This window comes from Crotalus tigris, unplaced genomic scaffold, assembly GCF_016545835.1.
Source record: "Crotalus tigris isolate CLP2741 ecotype Arizona unplaced genomic scaffold, ASM1654583v1 scf7180000017633.3093840, whole genome shotgun sequence".
NCBI lineage: Eukaryota > Metazoa > Chordata > Lepidosauria > Squamata > Viperidae > Crotalus > Crotalus tigris.
In genome coordinates this window covers 2,152,457-2,177,329 of record NW_024096527.1, presented here as the reverse complement: position 1 = coordinate 2,177,329, position 24,873 = coordinate 2,152,457, and the positions used below count along the sequence as shown (strand labels likewise).

At 41.8% G+C, this 24,873-nt stretch overlaps 1 protein-coding gene across 4 annotated transcripts in view; it reads left to right on the top strand.

Annotated features, from left to right (window-relative positions):
• ARHGAP45 (Rho GTPase activating protein 45) overlaps nucleotides 1-24,873 on the top strand; it is a 66,372-nt gene that overhangs the window by 13,321 nt on the left and 28,178 nt on the right. For all 4 annotated transcript variants that reach the window (XM_039334742.1, XM_039334744.1, XM_039334743.1 and 1 more), the window contains exons 2-10: nucleotides 3,853-4,159; nucleotides 8,269-8,412; nucleotides 13,008-13,092; nucleotides 14,533-14,605; nucleotides 14,728-14,806; nucleotides 16,182-16,319; nucleotides 17,808-17,872; nucleotides 19,865-19,975; nucleotides 23,735-23,815. In XM_039334742.1, the coding sequence (XP_039190676.1) occupies nucleotides 3,853-4,159; nucleotides 8,269-8,412; nucleotides 13,008-13,092; nucleotides 14,533-14,605; nucleotides 14,728-14,806; nucleotides 16,182-16,319; nucleotides 17,808-17,872; nucleotides 19,865-19,975; nucleotides 23,735-23,815 (1,083 nt within the window). The remainder of the gene's footprint in view (nucleotides 1-3,852; nucleotides 4,160-8,268; nucleotides 8,413-13,007; nucleotides 13,093-14,532; nucleotides 14,606-14,727; nucleotides 14,807-16,181; nucleotides 16,320-17,807; nucleotides 17,873-19,864; nucleotides 19,976-23,734; nucleotides 23,816-24,873) is intronic.

Sequence of the window (24,873 nt, the reverse complement as noted above, 5' to 3'; positions counted from 1 at the left end):
GGAGTGGAGGGAGAAGGATGTGTGGTTTCTCAGTTGGTGACGAAAATGCCCGTGTCTGCTGTTTACTCACTGCAACACACTTGAGCAATTGTATCTGAGTTCTCCACCCATTTCTGAGTTGCCGAAAACAGTACAACACTGGTATGACATTGTCTCTCTGTGCTGCTGATCTCCCTCCTGCCCCTATTCTTTCTCTCCCTAGTCATTATAGTCCCCTCCCTAATCTTAAAAAAACATAGTAACATAGAATCGTAGTGCTGGAAGGGACCTTGAAGATCTTCTAGTCCATCCCCCTGCTTAAGGCAGAAATCCACCCATCTTCACCCAGCTGTCTAGGCATTTCTGGGAGTTGAAGTCCACCCATCTTAATGTGGCTGATGTTGAGAAACACTGATGTCATGTTTGCCCATGTGACTATAATGTCCTATGCATCATCAAAGCCCCCTGCCTTTAAACAAAACAAAATAATTTAGAATACAGTAATAACAGTATTCTGTTCATGTATACAAAGTCTGGATTTGCACAATACCCTGAACCACAAACTTGCCAATTACTTTTAGAGAAGGCTGTTGTGCGTATCTAGTCCAAGTGATTATTTAATGGTTCTGCATGTCATGAAAACCCACAAATTGCTTAACGAATGAAGCATTGTTTCACGTTAAAGGTGAAATGCAAACCAAAGTTTTCCAGGAAGACCAACTAAAAATTTCCTCCTTATTCTGGTACATCAAAATAGAAGTCTTGGGCTGAATGCTGGGATTTCAATTGATACAGCATTTGGGATGAGTTCACACAACTAAATAAACACCCTACCTGTATTAACAAGATGCAATTGCTAATTGATGTAAAATGCTTTGCCTTTTGAAAACTCAATGATAATTTCATAGGAAAACTAGGATGACAGCTGGTTTTTTCACAATATGATGGATCACAAAACTAATCTGTTTTGAGAATGTTGTCTTAATATTGTTAAAGTTCAACAGCACTGTGCTGTTTTTCATATCCACCCATAGAAGTGAAATAGATATTAGCCCAAAAGTGCCTTTCTTTACATTCACCCTGGAAGCACCATAGAGTGATTTGCAATAGATCACAGAATTAAGGAGGAAGTTTCTGGGAGATAATAATAATACTGTAATAATAATAATAGTGGTAGTAGTAGTAATAGTAATAATAATAATAATAATAATAATAATAATAATAATAATAATAATAATAATAATAATAATAATAAAGTTGGAAGGGACCTCGGAGGTCATCAAGTCCAACCCCCTGCTCAGACAAATAATCCTATACCATTTCAGACAAATAGCTGTCCAGTTTCTTCTTAAAAACTTCCAGTGTTGGAGCATTCACTGCTTCTGGAGGCAGGTTGTTCCACTGGTTAATTGTTCTAACTGTCAGGAAGTTTCTCCTTAGTTCTAAGTTGCTTCTCTCCTTGATTAGTTTCCACCCGTTGCTTCTTGTCCTGTCTTCAGGTGCTTTGGAGAATAGCTTGACTCCCTCTTCTTTGTGGCAGCCCCTGAGATATTGGAACACTGCTATCATGTCCCCCCCTCATACTTCTCTTCATTAAACTAGACATACCCAATTCCATCAACTTTTCCTTATATGTTTTAACCTCCAGTCCCCTTATCATCTTTGTTGCTCTTCTCTATACTCTTTCTAGAGTCTCAACATCTTTTTTACATCGTGGTAAGCAGATTGTTCACCCAACTAAATTGTCTGGCTAGTATCTCCCCATTGGTTTCAACAGATAAAATATTCAAAATAGTTAAGAACCATTTCGCTCCCTGCCTATCCAAAACTGGAAAATATGACAAGTGTATTATTTTTTATCCAGGCCTTGTTCTAGCTCTTTTGCAATGATTCTTGAAAATAAGATTAATTTCATTGTGAGTCCATTGTCTTTGGGTTTGGTGCTCACTTCCCAGAAAGTCTACCCAGAATCGTTTCTAAGGCAGTATTTATTCATTTAGTTAGAGTATGGAAAAAAAGAATGCTAAAATCACAGTTATATTCTCAATGGGCAAATATGAGACTATTTATTCTATTTATAAGGTAAACTATATATATAGTCAATACATGATGGAGTTGCATATGGAAAGTCTCTGGGGGTTTCCCTAATACCGTGGTGGCGAACCTAGGGCACGTGTGCCACAGGTGGCACACAGAGCCCTCTCTGTGGGCACACGTGCCATCGCCCCAGTCCTAGGCCTTCAGCTGGGTTTTATAAAATCTTTTCGCTTTAGGCCTCTACCGCCGTGTGCAAAAAAAAAAAAAAAGGTTCAATCAATCAATTAATTTCAACTTCTCGCGGGAAAAAAAAAGATCTCGCAAAGTTGGGATTGAACTTTTTAGTCCCACTTCAGTCTGTTACCACTGCAGCCATGCCCACCCAATGGGCCACGCCCACCCAATGGGCCACGCCCACCCAATGGGCCACGCCCACCCAATGGGCCACGCCCACCCGGCACCCGATGATACATAAGTGGGTTTTGAGTTGCAGTTTGGGCACTCAGTTTCTAAAAGGTTCACCATCACTGCCCTAATATGTACTCAAAAGGCACTGTTCCACTATATGGTCTGCTTTGAAACACTGCAGCTACATTTCAAAGAGGAGAGCTTTTTCCATTTATGGAAGAGGTTAGCACACCTGCCATGTCCAGTACTAATTCTACCTACAGTACTGGAAGTTAATTGTTTGTTGCAGTGATCCATTCCTTTGGTTTACTTCCCTCCTTCCTCTTTTCCTCATGCTAATATAGGCAGTCCTCAACTTACAACTATTCATTTAGTGATCATTTGAAGTTACAACAGCATTGAAAAAAGGGACCTATGGCCATTTTTCACACTTATGACCATTGCAACATCCCTATGGCCATGAGATCAAAATGTAGACACTTGGCAGCCGGCATATATTTATGATATTTGCACTGCCCTGGGGTCATGTGATTACAATTTGAGCCGTGGTGGCGCAGTGGTTAGAATGCAGTATTGCAGGCTAATTCTGCCGACTGCTAGCAGTTTGATTTTCACTGGCTGAAGTTTTACTAAGTCTTCCATCCTTCTGAGGTCAGTAAAATGAGGACCCAGATTGTTGGGGGGGTGGGCAATATGCTGACTCTGTAAACTGTTTAGAAAGTTCTGTAAAGCACTATGAAGCAGTATATAAATCTAAGTGCTATTGCTATTGCTTTTTGTGACCTCCTCAGCCAGCTTCTGACAAGCAAAGTCAATGGGGGAAACCATTTTCAGTTAAAGACTCCATAATTCACTGAAGAATGCAGCGATTTGCTTAACAACTATAACAAAAAGGTCATAAAATGAGGCGCAAGTTACTTAACAACTGCCTCACTTAGCAACAGGAATTTTGGGCTCAGTTGGAGTTGTAAGTCAAAAACAACCTGTAAATTTGCAATAAAATAAGTCATGATGTAACTCTGGTATAGTTGCATAATGATTGCCTTTGTTGCTTTATTGGTATGTACACATATAGCCTTCCACATCAATAAAATGCATGTACCAAACACATATTTGCAATCCCTGTTTGGTTGCATTTTCAAAGAGAACCTTGATGCAATCCTTATTGTCAGGTATGAAAGACCAGGACCACACATGAAGATCCAATTAAACTGATGTATTGCTAGTTATGCCTCTGCACAGACGTTTTTTCAACTAACATCTCCTGCCTGGAGTTAGATAAGAGTCCATGGAATTCAAGGGAGGTTGTGGCTACGTAGGGATTCTAGGTTGATTCCTCTTTTAACTCCACCCCTAGGTTCTGCCACTCCTTCTCTTATACCACTTTAACTCTCTCAATAATCAAAATGGTTTTGATTCTTCTCCCAGGAGCTTCCACGCCGAGATGGCCTGGATGCATCGACTTCCAGCCTGGTGGATTTTTCTTCATCGGCCAGCGCAGCTACTCTGAAGCGACCCACAAGTCTCAGCCGCCATGCCAGTGCAGCAGGATTCCCTCTGTCCCCTGCTATTCCCAGAGGTCTTGCCAAACCTCACAAGCCCCACAGTACCTATAGTCCCAATGAAATCAGCGAAGGGAGCCTAGCAGAACCAGAGGATATTTCACAACTGCTTGCTGATGTGGCTTGTTTTGCAGAGCGCCTGGAGAAGCTGAAGGATGTTGTATTGCAGGAGGGTGAGTAATATTGCATGCGTGTGTACAAATACCATGAGTTAGGGATCAAGCTCATGACTTGATATTCCATGAGGCTCTGTTGCTACAACTTTTAGTTAATTTGTACTTTGCTTCTTCCCAACACGTACATTTTGTTGCCAGTGCACCCAACAGCCTTGTCCAAATTGGTGTCTTCCAGATTTGGAATTTCACTTCCAGAATTTTCAGCAATGGTAACAGAAAGTCCCTATATTTTTATGTATTTGTATCCTGCCTTTATTATTTTTATAAATAACTCAAGGCAGCGGGTATACCTAAATACTCTTTCCTATTTTCCCTGTAACAACAACTGTGTGAAGTGAGTTGGGCTAGTTGTCACCTAGCCATCTTTCATGCCTAAGGCAGGACTAGAACTCACAATATCCTGGCTTCTAGCCTGTTGCCTTAACCACTAGACAACACTGGCTCTCATGCAGGGGGCAGGTTGGGAAAACCTAGTCTACAATGATTAAACACTGGAAAAAAATAACCATACTTACATAAACCAAAGCTCTTTGAGATTCTCAATCATTTTTAAGAACATAAAATGGTCCTGAGACCAAAACGTTTGATAACCGCTTAGTAAACTATGATTAAATATAAGGGCATTGTGCAAACATAAGTAAAAAAAAAAATTGTGATACACTGATATGCTTAGATTACACAAAGGTTGGAAGGGCTGTAGTGTTTCTTCAATACATGGTAATTTGGAAACAGTGGGATGAGAAATTAATGGAGTGGAGAGACTGAAATTGTAGAAAGTTTTATTGATGCATCATACTCTGTACAAAATGGAGAGTTTAAACAAGCATGCACAAGGATATAGTTCCATGGACTTATCTATAATAATTGCAGTAACTTGGCTGGTGTTCTGTAATGATCCCTACTTTTACTTTCGAAAAGTTTGCCTCTTGCCTAAACTATTTCTAAGGCACTTGTAGTACAGCACAAGACTTTATGTACTGCTTTTACAAGCAGTCTAATTCATTGAGTGCAGAGCTTCTACCTTATAAAAATTCTGCCTTTCATATTGGGGTGGAAGACCTGGGAATATTGTTTCACGAGAAAAGCCTTTATGATGGATGACATCAGCTGATTTCACAATGGTTTGCTTAGCCATGCTCCCAAATCAGTTGACATGTCAAAGAAGGCAGAAGGATGGGAAAATGCCGTTTCCTGCCTTTTCTGCCTTTTCATTTGTCTGCTTTTCCTGTTTACAGGATGCTGTGACAGCTGGCAGCGCCCTGATAAATCTTCCAGGGGTGCACTAGGCTTGGGTTATTCTGTCCTTCTCTCTTTAGACTTTGTGGAGACAAAGTCTAGACTGAAACGATAGCCAAACACTGCCAAAGGGAAGGGAGTGGCAAGGAGCAGAGCCATGGATTAGGCTAATAATCGTGGATTAAATTAACCATAGCCAACTGTACTGTGCAAACCAGCTGTAGGCCTTAGTCTAATATTCAATTACCCAGTTTTGGGTGCTTCAGACCACCCTCTTTGCATTCAACTCAAACATATACTTCCTCAAAGTTGTATGGATGAGGGAGTGCAAAATGCTTTTGCACGTTTAAAGCAGAAGCAGGATGTATTGTAAAACCCTCCCCTCTTTACCCTATCATCCCTGGGGCACTTTTTTAAAATTGCATTTTTAGAAATATGTTTTGTTTCTTACAATGAGGAGAAGAGAGGGGAGGAATGGAGGTGATAGAATAGAGGGGAGAGGAAGGAAGGAAGGAAGGAAGGAAGGAAGGAAGGAAGGAAGGAAGGAAGGAAGGAAGGAAGGAAGGAAGGAAGGAAGGAAGGAAGGAAGGTCTTACAATTTCCACCCACCTCAGCCTATATGGCCACCATCAGAATATTGTGGGAGGTTCACTCCAAAATATTGGATGGACACAGAACAAAGTATGGATAGTCAACTTATGATTACAGCTGGGACCAGAATTTCTGTTACAAAGCAAGGTGTTTGTTAAGTGAGTGATGCCTGATTTTATGACTTTTTTTCGTAAAACGGATCACTGTAGTTGTGAAGTGAAACATGTGGTCATTAAGTCAGTCCAGCTTCCGCCATCTGACTTTGATAGTTGGAAGCTGGCTAGGAATTTTGCTAATGGCGATCACATGACTTTAGGACGTTGCGGCCTTAGTAAATATGTGCCCGAATTTTGATCCTCTGACCTTGGGAAAAAGCTGTGATAGTCATAAGTGGAATTGTAAATGGATTGTAAGTCATCAGTGCTGTTTTTTCAGTGCTGTTGTCACTTCAAGCAGTCACTAAACAAATGATTGTAAGTCGAGGACTACCTGTAGTTATTTCTTATTTGGAACTGAGATTTCTAAGGCTGCTTAACTCAACATCTCCCAACCTGGACATGCCCTCCAAATGTGTGGCGTTCTACTTCCAGAATCTTCTGGCGACTGTCCTTGATGAGGGCTGATAAAATTAAAAAGAGAACATTTTTCATTTTTTCTTCTCTATCCCTGTCACTCCTGGTTTATTTGCCACCTCCTTGAAGAAGAATTCTGGGAAGCTTTCATGATCTTTTGTGCGCTGAGTTGCTCTCGTTACTTCCGTGGACATGTTATTATTTGTCAACAGGACCACCTGGAATTTTTTCTGGCATGAGACATGTGCTGGGTTCATATGTTGCGCTAAGCCTGGGCTGAACAAACTTAAGAGCAGGGATGCAACTGTCCAAATTTCCATCCCATCAGGAGATATATAAAACCGACAGGGTGTACAGTATGCCTTAATCAAAGTTACTATCATTTTCAAACACCAGCACCTTCCTTCCTGTAACTTTATTTTGTCTCAAAGAGTCCTTGAAAAGATGGACTGGGATACAGGTAGTCCCTGACTTACAAGAGTTCATTTAGTAACCATTCAAGCAGCACTGGAAAAAGTGACTTATGACCATTTTTCACACTTACGACTGTTGTAGCATCTCCATGGTCACATGATCAAAATTCAGATGCTTGGCAACTGATTCATGTTTATGACGGTTTCCGTATCCCGAGGTCATGTGATCACCTTTTGCAATCTTCTTACAAGCAAAGTCAACAGGGAAGCCAGATTCACTTAACAACCGTGTTACTAGCTCAACAACTGTAGTGATTCACTTAACAATTGTGGCAAGAAAGGTTGTAAAATGGGGCAAAATTCAGTTAAAAATGTTTCGCTTAGCAGCAGAAGTTTTGCGCTCAATTGTGGTTGCAAGTTGAGGATTACCGGCATTAATAACCAATGTCTCGGAAAAGATGCATGTTCCAGTTGAGTTGAAATCTATACTTCCCCATCCAGAACTATCCCAGTTTTCAGACAATGATAGAGCACTGAAACAGCATTCCTGGGCCAGCCAGAGACAGAGATGAACAGTTGAGTATCATCAGGATATTAATGGTACTTAATCTCATGCTGAAAGATAAATTCATCCAGTGGCACTTGTGTAGTAACTAGAGAATGATGCTCTGAGGAACTCCAAAAATCAGGGGCTGAGGGTTTGGTATTTTTGTCTACCTATAGCAGGCATGTTAAACTTGCAATGTCACGTGACGTCGCACGATGTATCAGGACTTTTTCCCCATTGCCGGCAATGGGGTGGGCGCAGTTTCAGCATGACGCATCCAGCCCGCAGGCCAGCAGTTTGACATGCCTGACCTATAGTGTCCTTCCCAAGGACCTCGGATAGACAGATATTTGTCTGATGGAGTTAAAGGTACTATTGCAGGATGTCAGCTGTTCCAAGTAAAGCTGCCTTTTGCAACTGACTGATGGAGATTTTGTCAATGCCAGTGATGTTCAAGGGGTGCTCCAGATTTTTGGGATTGCAGCCAAGGCACCTATGATTATTGGTACTAACTTTGCTTTCTTTTGCCATCGTTGTTCTGCTTCTGTTGGTAGGTCTTTGTATTTTGTGATTTTCTCCATTTTCTTTCTCTTTTATTCAGTTCCCCCCAGGTTCTGTAACATCCACTATCCAGAATTTTTTGCCTTTTATATCGACAGTTGTTTTATTATTACAGTTGGTCTCGCAGTCAGTCAGATGTTTTATCAAAGCCCTGTGTCTTCTCTTAATTTTTTTTTCTTTTTGCAGATGGCCTAGAATCTCGAAGGTCACTTGCCCACGAATGTCTTGGAGAAGCCTTAAGAATTCTTCGGCAAGTCATTAGCAAATACCCGCTGCTCAACACCTTGGAGACCTTGACAGCAGCCGGGACCCTCATCTCCAAGGTCAAAGGTCAGTGAGGGGATGTTCTGATCAGGAACTTAGCTTGGTCCTGATTCGATCTCACGATGAGTCTCTTTGGAGTGTGTTCTTTAAAGCATGACTAGTAAGAATGTTCAAAGCAGTGTTTCAAACTTGGCAACTTTAAAATGAATGGATTTAAGTCCCAGAAGTCCCCAACCAGCTGAAATCTACACATTTTAAGGTTGCCAAGTTTGAAAAACACTTAACTTCAGTATCCCACTCCCTTTGCTTTAGGGCACTTAGAGAGAGCAAGTAACATTATATGTGTCATGATGTTATCCTGTAAATGATGTAAATTATATCATCTGCACAATATGACTGGTGCAAATTATGCTATTTACATCATCTATCCATGGAGGTCAGGATGCTCATGATGTCAACATGGCGTACTTCAGATAATCTGTGAGTCCAGCGTTATGAATATATGCAGCCTTCACAACTGTCCTGAGCTACATGTGTTTGTTTGGTTTTGATTTAATATAATGTGTGAATCCAGATGTTGTGGCTTATAAACCACAGCTTGTGGCCTAATGTACACGCAGATGCAATAAATTATGGCCTACTTAATAAATCATTAAATGTTAGCACATTTTGTGAACCAAATTAATAACTTCCGAAATAAATGTTCCCTTAGTATTATAGTGTGTATACCATAAACTGTTGAGTAGAGATGTTAATAAATTTTTGTTTGGTCTGCATTTTAATTCACTCTTCCTGGACAATACATTTATTTTTCTACAAGTAGTCCTCAGCTTATGAGTACAACTGAGCTCAAAATTTCCATTGCTAAATAAGGCAGTTGTTAAGTGAGCCATACTCCATTTTATGACCTTTTTTGCCATGATCGTTAAGCGAATCAGAACAGTTAAGTGAATCTAGCAAAACTGGCTTCCCCCATTGACTTTGCTAGTCAGATGCTCCCTAGACAGGTTGCAAATGACAATCCCAGGACCCCAGGACCCCAGGATAGGGCAACAAATGCTTCCGGTTGCTGCAATAGTCATAAGTGTGACAACTGGTCATAAGTCACTTTTTCAATGCCGTTGTAACTTTGAATAGTCATTAAACAAATGGTAAAGTGAGGACTACCAGTATGCGTCTGGTTTTTTGTTGCTTATTAATTTTACAGTATTTGTGTGCTACCCAAGCCGCACAATTGAGTACTACGCAATAAAGATGTAGGAGAAAAATTAAACATCCCCTAAATTAATTTTTAAAAGTTCTTCAAAACAAAAACATTAGGGGCAAAAGGCCCACGGCAATAGGCAGGGTAAAATATGCAAAATACAGTAAAAAAAACTGTCAAGACGGTAACCCAAAGGTGCAAACAAAGGTCAACTAAATTTTCTTTGAGAGGTTAAGAGCAGTATATTCTACAATATAGGATCTGATACCATCTGACCCACAGCCTTGTCTTCACATGGATGGTGGAGCTCCCAGCAGACTCCTCCCTAGATATTTGGACCAGATGGGCAGAACCATGTTTGATAAATAGGTCCCTAATCCTTTCCTTTCTGACTACATACTTGCCTAACTTTGAAAAGAATAAACATCAAAACTTGGAGAAAATGGAGAAAAATTGTGTACAATTTCAATGTGAATATTCACACCGTTTAAAAGATAGTGCAAAATGAGTTAAACCAGAGGTGTGGCTGAATCCACTCAGGGTTGATTGGAAACTGAAATTTAGAATTTTCAGGGGTGGGTGGGAATCATCCTATTCATCGGAGGGAAATCTATCCATGTTTTTAGAAGTCTTTTCTGTTCAGAATTGACTCCAGAGGCCATGTATGCTCCACCCCAAATCTCCAAATTATAATTTTACAAGGATAAATAAAAAATGTGATTAAATACATAATGAAAGAATAACCAGTGTTATTATAATTAGTATTAATTAAATGAAAGAAAGCCTTTTTTTCATCCTGGATCTCATTTTATTTTATAATATCTTGGCTAATTTTAGCTTTTGTAGTCTTCAGATCCAAACCTAGGATAAAAAATAAAGATGATTTAGGTTTAGGTCTGAAGATTGTAAATATTTATAAACATAGATTTACTCCAATTGAGATAAAAATCAAATGTTGTTCTAGTTTCTTTGAACCTTATAACAGCTGCAAGATTATTGGTGGGGCAATATTGGAAGAAAAACTCATTGCCTACTTTGGAAGAATGGATACTTAAAGTGTCTAATTTAGCAGACATGGCAAAAATCTCCGGCTATTTGAAGGATCATTCACAAGAAAAATATATTATGGTTTGGAGAAGATGGATTGATTACATTCAGAAGAAATATGAGATTGAAAAGTATTATCTTGCTTTTGAGTAGATTCTAGATAATTATTATTAGTTTTAATTATTTTACTATTTTTGACTTAATTTGTTAATATTTGTTGGGAGAAGGAGTTAAAGTGTGTTATGGTTTTGATTGATAGTATAGTTGATTAATGTTAGTTAGATTATGTTTGTTTATTTTATTTTTTATCCTGTAATCAGCTCTGGGAAGTGGGGGAGGGGGGAAGGGGTGGGGGGGTTTATATTGTAATAAATTTATAAAACTTTTAAAATAAAAAAAATGTTGTTCTAGTTTCTGAAAAGAAATATAGAAGTGATAGGATGTTTGAACCAATTCTTATTTTTCAATAGTAAGAAGTAATAATTGTTGGATGCCTTCTTGTACCAAACTGAGCTGTGCAGATTTTTCAGAAATAAAGTCTTTAATGTACTGTATATATTTCAAAAAGGTCTGACAAGCTTGCAGTACCCAGAATAATCTGGATAATTATGAAGTAGAGTCTGACTCTAAAGCAGGAGTGCTTTAAGACTCGTGGACTTCAACTCCCAGAATTCCCCAGCCAGTTATGCTAGAGTTTGGGGAGCTGAAGTCCAGAAATCTTAAAATGGCCAAGGTTGTACACTCCTGTTCAAAAGGATTCTGTGAATTGCCCCAAAAAATCGTTTAATATGGCACATACAAGTATTTATAGAACAGAGACACTTTCTTTTTTCATCTTGGGCCTCACCTCACTTTATAATATCTTGGCATCCAAGGAGTTGAGCTTTTCTGTACTCTGAATCATATCAGAGTAGCTGAGGAGGAAGTGGTAGGCAGAGAATAGCAGCTTCTGCAGTTCAGCAGAACGAAAATGTTTGTCTTCTGTTGCTGGCTCGGTTTCCTGTACCCTGAACAGTTTAACCACAACATGAGAGAAGCTTCACGTTCACGGCATCTGCCATAGTGATCCTTGGAGAAAGAAAAAGCTGGGCAATTGAGTGATCGTGTATCCCCCCCCCAAACAAAAATTAAAGCAGGCTTCAATTTCCCAGGGGTTATCAGTGAGGGTGAGTGTCGAAGAATGACTCGTGCAAGGACGGTTCTGCCTAGGACCCTTTTTCTGAGACCAAAAGTTGGTTTTGCATAATTAATTCTTCAGTGTGGTGCAGTTGTTGCCACAGATTCTCCCGTAAAGGTAGCCCTTGACTTAGGATCCCAATTGGGACCTGAATTTTCATGGCTAACCAAGGTGATTGTTATGTACTGTGACCAATTTTTACGACTTTTTTTGGGGGGGGCTGATGTTAAGTGGTTCGCTGCAGTTTGAATCACAATGAATCATGCCGTCATTAAGCAACTCAGACTGTCCCCATTGACTTCCCCCATTGCTTGTTGAAAGCTGGCTGGGAAGGTTGCAAATGGCAATCGTTGATAAGCACCCAGATTTTGGTCAGGTGCTCACGGGGATGCTGCGACAGTCGTTAAGTGCAAGGATCAGTCAGAAGTCAATGTTTTCAGTAACTTCAAAGGGTCACTAAATGAATGGTTGTAAATCGAGGAAAACCTATAATTTTGTCTTCAGTGCAGTTCCCATGTGTTAGGTCAGGGGTAGGCAACCTTGGATCTTTTATGACTCGTGGACTTCAACTCCCAGAATTCCTGAGCCAGCATGGCTCAGCTTGGAAACCTCTCCCTTTCCCCTCAGCATGGCTGGCTCAGGAATTCTGGGAGTTGAAGTCCACCAGTCATAAAAGAGCCAAGGTTGCCTAGCCCTGTGTTAGGTATTTGAGTGACACATTTCCTGTTAGGTTGTTGCTTTGCAAAATGAAAGAATAACAAGAGGAAAGCAATAATTATTCTTCCGTGTAAAAGAATGCTAACTAACTAAATAAAGGGAACTGCTGTCACAGTACAGAGGAAGCAATTAGAGAAAACCGAAAGAAGATTTTAAGAAAAGGCACAGCAGCCTGCTTTAGTTTAAATTATTATACTGAATTGACTAGGCCTTATTCAAGTTATTCTTTGCTTTACAGAAATAATATTTTTGTTTTATCAAATCTTCATTCTTCTTCTATTTTTTTTCTTTTTTTCCACCAAAGATGATTTTATTGTATTACTGTGAAGTCTTATCTTGCTCCTTTTCCTTTCCACCCCAGCCCCCACTTGGGGACCATTGGAAAACACACACAAAAATGTACAGTCTTATTGTGTGCTATAGCTCTACAGTTGCTCTGTGTATCCTGTAGGATGCATTTTAAGATTGATGAGTTGGGGAGAATGTGATGGTTTCCTTTCCATCTGCATTTTTTAGGCTTTCACTATGAATCTAACAACGAAGCTGAAAAGCGTGAATTTGAAAAGGCCGTGGAGATGATTGCAGTCTCCTTCAGTAGCACGTAAGCAAAAGATCAGCTCAGAGGCAATTTTTGATGGTTACTTAACAGATTTTAGAATCACAGAATCCTAGAATTAGGGCCTCCTTGGATACCACCTATTTTGCGCTGTTCTTCACTGGCCCTAGTTGGATGTAAGCAATTCAGTGTTAAAATATCTAAGAAATGCATCTGCTTGAGGTTCTCTATGATAGCACGTCCTCATAACTTCTTCAGAAAAAGTTTAATCCTGTTAAACTTCTATTTACATCAACATCACGATCATAGAAAAGCAACCCACGTCAAAGGGGGAAAAACCTCAATATCAGAGATATTTAATTTGGATTTCTGCCGTGAGGAATTTAAATGACAACTTCTTATTTTTATGATTCTAAAACAGGTGTCTCCAAATTTGGCAACTTTAAGATTTGTGGACTTCAACTTCCAGAATTCCCTAGCCAGCCATGCATGGTTAGGGAATTCTGGGAGCTGAAGTCCACAAATCTTAAAGTGGCCAAGTTTGGAGAGCTCTGTTCTAAAAGAAAGAGCACTAAGTATGAGCTTCTTTTTTTCCCTTGAAGAGATAAAACTAATATTTTAAACATTAATGTTCAGTTTCACTACTCTAAATGATATTTGCACATATTTGTAATAAAAAAATGCTGTTTGGTGAGAGTTAAAATAGTAATGCCATGGGCCTCAGGTGCTGATTTTTCCATTCACTGGTATGGTGTAATTCCAAGTAGCATTTTCTTAGCGACTATTTGGGTTATAATGCTGAATAGAGAGTAGGTTTGATGTAGGGCAGTGATGCGAACCTTTTAGAGACCGAGTGCCCCACTCCCGTCCCCGCTCCACCCTTCCCACTGGGCCCACCCACCACCTACATGGCCTGCCACAGATCACCCAAGTGGCCCAGCAGCGCCATGGCGACCACGCCCTCTGCCTATGCCCTGCAGCATCATCTGCACATGACGGGGCACAAGGACAGTCTTGTCCCCACTGCCCGGCTACCATGTCCTTGGCTGCGCTGCTTTGCATGGGCCACGCCCGGGGGTGACTCTCCTCCAGGGGGGCTGCTGGTGAGGAGGGGGCCATGGGAGGAGGCGGGGCTGGAGCGACGGCACATGTGCCCATAGAGAGGGCTCCGAGTGCCACCTCTGGCACGCGTGCCATAGTTTGCCACCACTAATGTAGGGTGTTGGACTAAAAGACCTCTAAGGTCCTGATAAATGGAACTGCAGTTCCTATTACCCCCAACCATTAGCCATTTATGATAGGGGATAATGGAAGTTGCAATTTCAAACAGAGTGGAGCAAGTGTTGTTTGTGCAATCAACACTGGCAAGCAAAAATATCACTATTAGCGTCTTTTTGAGGCTCAGTTATGGCTGCTGCTACTAACTTGCTAACTATTTCCTACTATATCAACCTTTTTCCTGTTTTGCTTTCTTCCCCACCCCAGTGTCTCTGAATTCCTCATGGGAGAGGTGGACAGTAGTACCATCCTTTCAATTCCTCTTTCTGATCTGAATCAGGTGAGCCAGAAGGGACACAATCCTGCTTTGAATGAGAAAGCAGTGGGTTTAATCTCTGGTATTTGAGAAGAAAAGGATCCTTAAAGGCTCTGAGAGTAACTTTTTTTTTTTCTTACTTGTAGTCGGTGGAAAATCTATATGGGGGCATTACAAGTTTGGGACCAGAAGACGTGCTGAATAGTAGGGAAGATTTCAGTTCAGGTAAGAACCATTTTTATTATGATTTTTGTTCCCTTATTGCAGTGTTTCCCAAACTTGACAATTTTAAGGCATGTGGACTTTAACTCCCAGAATTCCACAGCCAGCAATGCTGGCTGTGGAATTCTGGGAGTTGAAGTCCACATGCCTTAAAATTGTCAAGTTTGGGAAACACTGCCTTATTGGATTCTCATGAATTGTGCAGAGTTCTGCATTTATGAAACATAGAAAAATAATGTGGATATCATTTTGATCCTTTCTCTTTTTTAAAAAAAAAATACATGTTATTAAATTTCTATAAACAATAAAATAGAAAAAAAGGAAAAATAGAAAAAAATGGGGGGGAGAGGGAAAAGGAAAATAAAAAAAAGAATAATTTCTGGCTTTTTTCAATAATTATGAACATAAAATTAATTAGCCCTTTGATCTGAAATTGAGTAACACCCAATATTTCTATAAGGCTATGCAAGTCTAATCGTCAAATCCCAAAATTAATATAGCATTACTTTCTGTTTCAAGCAAAGAGTCCAACAGTGGTTTCCAGATAGAAACAATATGAGATTTCTTTAATTAAAGTAATGAGTTTCACCATCACAGCCAATTCCATTCATTTTACCATCTATTACTCCACTGTGGGGATCTGCGCATCTTTCCATCTCTGTGCACAAAAAGGTCTCATGCTTTTATCATATATAAAAGGAAGTCCCATGTTTTTTCTCCAACTGCTTACCCATCACACTTAGAAGAAAAATAATTGAAGCTCTTTCTCATGCTCCTAACTGTTGCACACACTTGTCCTGGCAACCTCTTAATACTACTTGGTTTCCATGACATCAGTTTCATCTCATTTTTAGCTCATGAGTGAAACATGAGTTTAAATTATCTTTGGCTATGTCCGTGTTGAAGTAAACTTTTCATCCTTACTCTGATACTGCCCAAAGGCAATTAAAATGTGTTAGGGGGCTACATCAACCATTTCCTTGGAAGGCAGCAAATTTCATGCTGCAATAGTTTTGGTTTGACTAAAGGCTGGATAGGAAATGCTACAACTCAGCTGTGCAGAAAGTTCTCTCTGATGTTTTGCAATTTGGAGCTCAGGTTTTCTTTTCATTCTTCTTCCTTGCTCTCCATCAATGCTCACAGAATTAAATATTACAAAAGTAACTGTTACATTACGATGCTGTTTGTGGTATTTGAAAACCACTGCATAAAAAGAATGTTGATGTAATCACTCTTTTATCAATGCAGAAAGGGTTGCTTTTGACATTAGCTGAAGATTATAGGAAATTAGCTTATTTTTAGGGCTGCACAGAGTTAGATTTTAGCAATAAAAGAATAAGACGAAGATAACTCATTTGCTACTTTTCATGCGCTGCAGCACGTCTGTCAGTTGAAGAGGTGAACGTGCTCCTTCAGAAGTGTGATGGAGGGGTAGACTTTGCCCTCAAATATGCCAAGAACATATCCAAATACATGAAGGATCTTATCTACTATATGGAGAAAAGGACAGTTCTGGGTAAGCTGAGACCGAAAGGGAATAGCTAAGCCTTTGGGGGATATGTATCTATAGCACCAAAGTCTGCAGTCATGATCTACATTATTCTACTGTATGTTGTTTTGTAAAACGAATGATCAAAGAAACCCTAATAATTACCAGTACAGGTAGTCCTTCACCTACAACCATTCGTTTTGTGACCGTTCAATGATAAAATGGCACTGAAAAATGCAGCAGCCTTGAGGAGGAGGTAAGTGCAGCTGGGTGCCCCCTTGGGGAAGTGGGGCTGGGCTTGGTGCCGCAGCTCCTTGAGGGCTGGGCTGGGCATTTGACCTCTGCTGCCCAGGGCTCCAGGAAGCCCGTGGCACCATCCAGCCCCCCATCGCATGGCCTGAGAGGAACAGTGAGGCTCTTCCAGTGGACCATGCCTTGGCGCTTGCCCCGGTCACACCCCCTTCTGCCAGAGAGCCTCAGATCTGTCCCACTCCTGCCCAGGCCTCCAAAGGCACCCTTGACTCGAACGATGAAGAGCTGGTCATGCCCACCCAGTAGGCCACACCCACCCTGGCCACACCCACCCCGAGGACAACCGCAATGCTGATGCGGCCCTCAATGAAATTGAATTTGACACCCCTGCTCTACATAGTCTTTTAAATTAAAGATCCCAGGACTGTGGTGGAGACCTCTAGTGTAGAAAAACAATGTGCAAAAGCACTACCTAATCTTTTAAACCAGTGTTTCTGAACCTTGACCACTTTAAGAGGTGTGAACTTCAACTCCCAGAATTCCCCAGCCAGTTATACTACGCTGGCTGGGGAATTCTGGGAATTGCAATCCACACCTCTTAAAGTGGCCAAGGTTGAGAAACACCGGTTTAAAATAAACATTCCAGGAACTATACTGCAACTTCCAGTGTACAAAAAGTTGGTTTTTATTATCTACCTCAGGGGTCCCCAATCCCTGGTCCGTGGACCGGCACTGGTCCATGGCATGCCAGCAACTGGGCCACACAAACAAGCAAAGCCCATCTGCAGGATGCAGGCAGCACACAAAACCATGCCCCCTCTGGTCCGCAAAAAAACCTCTGTCTATGGAACCAGTCCCTTGGTGCCCAAAAGGTTGGGGACCTCTGATCTACCTTATACCAGTTTACAGTTTACTTTCACTAGCAATCATTCATTAGCATTTTGGGGCCTGAATCTTTCTCGGCCTACCTTAAAATACCCAAAAATGAATGCGGATCCTTCTGCAATATGAATCAGGTGCTCCTTGTCCTGAGTTAGGAGCTCTCTCTACCACAAAAACTAGTGGACAATCAATTGTACATTCAGAAATTGACCACTTCTAGCTCCATCTCATTCTCCACAGATCTGGAGGGAAAAATTATGGCTCTTCAACTCTCAATATAAAGGCAGAAATCTCTGAACATTTGCTTTTTAGTGTCAACAAAACTGGATCAGCATCAGTATTTTTTTTATCCTCTTTGTTCCCCCTTTTTTCTCTCCTCAGAAATCGAGTTTTCCAAAGGACTTCAGAAGATAGTGAATACCTGCAAGCATACCATCACTCAAGAGGTAAGCCTAGAGTGACATGAGCATGATGTACCATTTATTCATTCTATTTAGATTTCCTGAGCAGAAGACGAGAATAGAAATCTGGAACTTGCCTTCTGGCTCTGGGGTTATTTTATTTCATATTTTATTTTATTTTTTTCAATTTGTATGGCTGCCCATCTCAATCAAGTGACTCTGGGTGGTGGGCACCCATAAAATCAATTAGAAAATGAATAACAATCACAATACTAAAAATTAAGTGCATATATCAGCCAATAAAAATCTATAATCTATAGATGTTAAGATAACCAGGAAACAAGACCTTTCACATACTTGGGATCCCAAGCCTGAGTACATAGCCAGTTCTTCAAGATTGTCCCAAAGGTGCTTTTCCAAAAGGCAACTGGATTTTCTGGTTTTATTTTTTCCTTGAAAACGTTTCACTCATCCAAAAAGTTCTAAGTGAATGATGGGGAATGGAAGGATTAATATTCTTTGTCGTCATCTGATCGTTAGCTCTCGGAGAGCTGTTGAGGCCATTTGGGGGCGGGTTATCTATATCCTTAGAGCAGTGGTTCTCAACCTTTTTAATGCCACGACCCTCAACCGGTCGTAAGTTGAGGACTACCCAACTGGTCGTAAGTCGAGGACTACCCAACCGGTCGTAAGTCAAGGACTTTCCCTGCCCGGGAGTGCCGCGCATGCGTGGTGCCACCCCCTGTGCCAGCTGAGCGTAGCTGGCAAGGGGCAGAGACGGCACAGGGCGACCACCGGCTGGGCCACCAGCTGGCCCAACTCAAGGGAGGTAAGGCACCCGCCGGGCCCCACCCCTCCCTGCACTCGCCGGCCTCCCACCTCCCACCCCTGGCCCTCTTTTACTTACATTTTTAGTAGTTGCTCAGCAGGGAGGGGTGGAAACTTCCAGACAGCTCGCCTTTGCTGCAGACAACTTGCAGCACCGTTTGCAGACTGGGACTTTTGGCGGGCTCAGCAGGGCAGAGACAGCCTGGACAATTCCTATTGGCTTTTGAAAGCCAATAGAATTAGACTCTATTCAAGAGAGTCTATTCTATTGGCTTTCAAAAGCCAATAGAATACAAGGGAGTAGCACAGCTAAGGAAAAGGGGGAAAAAATGGCGGACTGCGTTGTTTGGCGACCCCTGTGAAATGGTCGTTCGACCCCAAATGGGGTCGCGACCCACAGTTTGAGAACCGCTGCCTTAGAGTCACCTGAATCACACTGCAAATGGCTGTGGAACTGCAGAAAGTATAAATATAAATTCCCCACCATTCAGTCAGAACTGAAGACATTTCTTGGATGAGAAGCGAAACAATTTCAAGGAAAAAACAAGAGAGTCCAGTTGCCTTTTGGAAAAAGACCTTTGGGACAACCATGTCTTGGATGACCGAGAATCTCCATAGACAGAATTTCGAGGCTTTATGAAAGGCCAACAGGATTGTGGCCATCCTAATCTCCAGAGGGAAAAGGCTCCAGAGGGCAGGAGCTATGGCAGAAAAGGGACGCCTGTACAGTAGTGCCAGCTGACTTTCCTTGACTGAGCGTGCCCATCCTGCTGGGCCAGATTGGATAGAAACAACTGGAAGAAGGCAGCCCCTCTGGTAACCAGTCCCAAGCCATGAAGGGCTTTAAAGGTGACAATCAGCATCTTGAATTGCGCCGTTTGCCACCTTTGCAGCTCACAAAGCAGGGGCGTCTCATGCTCTGGGGCAGAGGTAGGCAACCTTGGCTCTTTTATGACTCGTGGACTTCAACTCCCAGAATTCCTGAGCCAGCCATGCTGAGGGGAAAGGGAGAGGTTTCCAAGCTGAGCCATGCTGGCTCAGGAATTCTGGGAGTCATAAAAGAGCCAAGGTTGCCTACCCCTCTGGGATAACTGCATTCTGCAGCAGTTGATGCTTCCAAGTGCTCTTCCAAGGGCAGCCCCATGTAGAGCCCATTGCAGTTATCCAGAGTGCTTGGGTATGAATAAATTCCTGTGGTTTGCTTCTCAGTCCTCCATGCCGTTCCTCTCCATCTACTCGCTGTCCCTGGAGCAAGACATGGAGTACAGTCTCAGCTCCCTGCAGGCGGCCACCACCTTGCGAACTGAAACTTATATGCAGGTAAAAAGAAGACAGTGGCAAGATTGTGTGTGTGTGTGTGTGTGTGTGTGTGTGTGTTTCCTTCTTTTCTTTTCTATGTTCCCAGAGCATGCTATACATGCTATACACAACTGAGCCCAAAATTTCTGTGGTTAAGCGAGCTAAGTGAATTTTGCCCCATTTTATGACCTTTCTTACCACAGTTGTTGAGTGAATCACTGCAGTTGTTCAGTTAACAACACAGTTGTTAAGTGAATCTGGATTTCCCATTGATTATGCTTGTCAGAAGGTTGCAAAAGCTGGTCACATGACCCCGGGACACTGCAAACCGTTACAAATATAAATCAGCCAAGTATCCGAATTTTGATTATGTGACCGTGGGGATGCTGCAATGGTTGGAAGTGTGAAAAACAGTCATACGTCACTTTTTTCAGTCTCATCGTAACTTTGAACGATCACTAAAACAATGGTTGTAAGTCGAGGACTACCTGTAATTGTAGTTATGGTGTTAGATTGCTCCTGGGGAGCCCCAGCTTCCAATCTCCCCTCCACTGCAGAAGCTCCCTGGGAGGCGTTGAACCAATGACTCTTGATCATCCTACCTCACAGGGTTGTCGTGAGGGAAATAATAGAATCATAGAAAGATTCTCAGTAGAAGGAGGTAGGGCAAAATTGCCACCTGGGACACCTGAAGAAATGGCAGGACATACATTCAACCAGTAAATAATAAGCAGTATCCAAATCAATAACATTAGCCTACCTCTGCAGAAGACCGTTGTAAAACTTTGTCTCTAAACCAGGGGTCTCCAAACTTAGCAACTTTAAAACTTGCGGACTTCAATTCCCAGAATTCCTCAGCCAACTGTGGAATTCTGGGAGCTGAAGTCCGCAAGACTAAAAGTTGCCAAGTTCGGAGACCCCGATCTACAGTATTAAGTTAATAGCAGTGCTAATAATAATATCCACAGAGGAACAAAAAGGCCTCCCCTCTGAGGTTTGAGGGAGGGGATTGTATCTGAACCTCCTTCTCTCTCTCTCTCTCTCTCTCTTTTAAATCGAGAAGTAGAAAGCATTGCATCACTGAAAGCTGCTGAATTTTGCTGCTAAAAGTTTGTGGTATGGGGCCCTTGGTGCTCTCCGAGTTTGGTTGTTTTCTTGCAGACATTTCATTACCAAACTAAGTAACATCATCAGGGGTCGTAGGGAGTTGGGTTTGTTCCCATGTCAGCCTTGGTAAGAGCGGTCTTGGTAGTTCTTTGATTGGACTGTTGTTTACTGTTAGCTTGCTTGGCAGTTTCCTTGACTGGGTTACTGTTTGCTTCTTTTTTTAAAAAAATATTTTATTAGTTTTCCATTTTTACAAATCATAAGTGCTTAGTAAACAATGTGTTGTCTGGGTCCATTTGCTTTACTTAATAATACACACTGGACTGTGCAGAAATGGACAGATTTATACTGAAGGATAAAGAAAAAGAAGACATAGAATAATTTCAAATATGGGATGTAGTTTATTAATGGCCGGAAAACAGGGTAGAGATCAGGGTGTTGTTTGCTTCTTGATTGTTAGTCAAATGTTAATCTTGGCATTAATCTCAAATTTTTGTGCAGTTTTGTGATTCTGTAAGCAACACAGACAGAGCAGCCAGCTCTAAGTCTTGGCCCATAGCTTCTCTGAGTCCAAACAGGAGTGCGTTGGGGTTAGGTACAGGTACAGATTATGTACAGGTATAGTATAGGGGATATCTTGCTCAATAGTAGTAACTGTGAGAGGGACCTCGGAGTCCTAGTGGACAATCATTTAAATATGAGCCAGCAGTATGCTGCAGCTGCCAAAAAGGCCAACACAGTGCTAGGCTGCATTAACAGAGAGATAGAATCAAGATCACGTGAAGTGTTAATACCACTTTACAATGCCTTGGTAAGGCCACATTTGGAATACTGCATCCAGGTTTGGTCACCACGATGTAAAAAAGATGTTGAGACTCTAGAAAGAGTACAGAGAAAAGCAACAAAGATGATCAAGGGACTGGAGGCCAAAGCATATAAGGAAAGGCTGATGGAATTGGGTATGTCTAGTTTAATGAAGAGAAGGACAAGGGGGGACATGATAGCAGTGTTCCAATATTTCAGGGGCTGCCACAAAGAAGAGGGAGTCAAGCTATTCTCCAAAGCGCCTGAAGGCTGGACAAGAAGCAACGGGTGGAAACTAATCAAGGAGAGAAGCAACCTAGAACTAAGGAGAAACTTCCTGACAGTTAGAACAATTAACCAGTGGGACAACCTCCTCCAGAAGCAGTGAATGCTCCAACACTGGAAGTTTTTAAGAAGAGACTGGACAGCCATTTGTCCGAAATGGTATAGGGCACAGGTCGGCAACCTGCGGCTCCGGAGCCGCATGCGGCTCTTTGAGCCTTCCCCTCTGGCTCCCAGCCTCCTCTGCCTTTGCAGAGAGAGATAGAGACAGAGAGAGGCAATTGCACTTCCCTGCTTCTCTCTCTCTCTCTCTCTCTCTCTGTGTGTGTGTGTGTGTGTGTTTTTGTGTGTGTGTATGTGTAAAACAGAGTGTACTCACAGTGTTCTCCGAGGAGCTGAAAAGCTTTCTGGGCGGAGCTCTTCCCTTTGCTGCGTCTCTGCAGGAAGCAGGAAGCAGGAAGGGCAGGAGAGAGCTAGCTAGCCCAGCTAGGCTGACTCAGGAATTCTGGGAGTTGAAGTCATGAGTCATGAAAGAGACGAGGTTGCTTACCCCTGATCTTGTTGGACAATAGCTTGAAGCTTGCCAGGTGAGCAGCAGATAGGAGGGAGGGGAGAAAGAGAGAGAGAGAAAGAGAGAGGGAGGGAGGGAGGGAGGGAGGGAGGGAGGGAGAGAGAGAGGGGGGGGAAGAGGAGTGGCAGACCAAGGGCAGATAGAGAGGGAGGGAGGGAGAGAGACAGAGAGAGACCCTTTTGACATCTAAAATGAAGATAACACTGCATATATCCTTTTTTTTACCTGTGTGTGTATGTAATTTTATTCTCTTAAAGCATTCTCTTGGTGATCATTGTTTTAATAGTATGGATATTCCCAAGAGTCATATTTTTACTTTTTTTTTAGTGTGTGTGTGTGTGTGTGTGTGTGTACACACACATACATACATACACACACACGCGCGGGCGCACACACACACACACACCTATAAGAAAGGTAAAAAAGGATATATGCAGTGTTATCTTCATTTTAGATATCAAAAGGGTTTTGCGGCTCCCGGTGTTTTGTTTTTGGTGGGAAACGGGTCCAAGTGGCTCTTTGAGTGTTTTGGGTTGCCTACCCCTGGTATAGGGTTTCCTGCCTGAGCAGGGGGTTGGACTAGATGACCTCCAAGATCCCTTTCAACTTTTATTTATTATTATTATTATTATTATTACCGTATATGCCGGCGTACAAGGCGACCCAGCGTCTAAGACGACCCCCGTCTTTGTCGCCGAGCCGCATTCCTAGAACATCGTCTTATATGCTGGAAACTACCAGTATTTCTGGCATATAAGACGACACGGTGTATAAGACGACCCCCGTCTTTGGCGCCGATTTTAGCGCTTGCGGAAGTCGCCTTATACACTGGCATATACGGTATTATTATTATTATTATTATTATTATTATTATTATTATTACTATTACTATTATTATAGGTCAGGTTTAGGGCTTGGCCTTTGACCTTAGTTCCTGGACTGTCCAGGTCTTCTGAATGTAACCGTTTTCTTTCCTCTAGCAAACAGACTGACCCAGCCTTCTTTTTCTTCCTCAGCCCCTGTCCCTGAGGCGCCTGGAGCATGAAAAGCGGCGGAAGGAGATTAAGGAGCAGTGGCACCGAGCCCAGAGGAAGCTGGTGAGATGTTCTTGGGGAGCAGTGCAGGGTCCTGGATTTGCCCATCCCGGAGGTTATAACAGTTTCATACCTCTCAGGTGTGTTTGCAGGGGTCTCCTCAGGATCCGGTCAAAGAAGTCACGATGCTCATGTCCACTGTCGTGACTTTTTTTACCACAACCTGCAGACATGCCTGCTCATAGAATTTTGGCCATTTAATAAATAAATAAATATACTCACCCACAAAATTAGAAATAAACAGTGGAGGTGAAGAGATAGCAGCTGGTATTACAGTTGGTGCCGTAATGCCACACATTTTCCATATTGGAAAAATTTTAAAAAGTAGCTTGGTGACCAATCTTTGTCACCTAATCATCATTAGCAAACTTCACAACTGGCTTGTGACAAGCAGAGTTAATGGAAAACCTGGCAACAAAATGATAAGCTGCGATCCTATGAAGTTTTGCTTAGCGACCCTGGTGATTTGTTTAATGACCAAATGAGAAGCGACATCATAAGCTTGTTGATTTTCCACTTATTGATCGCAGTGGAGTTGCCAGTCCCAATTGTGAAGTCTAACTGTATAGCGGTCTGCCAAAAGTGAACAAAACCAAATGTAGACATTCAAGATTCAACTGTGATATTGGACTGAAACAGCAAAGAAACCCCAGTAAATAAATAAGAAAGAATTACTGTAGTGGGAGGAATTGGGGAGGGTCAGCCTGCTCAGGTAAACCAGACAGAAGACATGGCTACAGGTATTTCTCGACTTACAATCATTTGTTTAGTGACTGAAGTTACAATGGCACTGAAATAAATGATTTATGACTTTTTTTCTCACTTAAGATCAGTGCCGTATCCAGGGCTTTTTTTCTCATAGAACGTCCAGAACGGAGTTCCAGCACTTTTTTTGGAGGGAACCTTGTAGGGTAGGCAAGGAGGGTTATATGATATGTGTGAGTTCTGGCACTTTTTATTTTTTTTTTACAAAAAAAGTACTGGCTGTATCACCGTGATCACCTGATCAAAATTCGGATGCTTGACAATTGGCACATATTTATGATGGTTTCAGTGTCCCA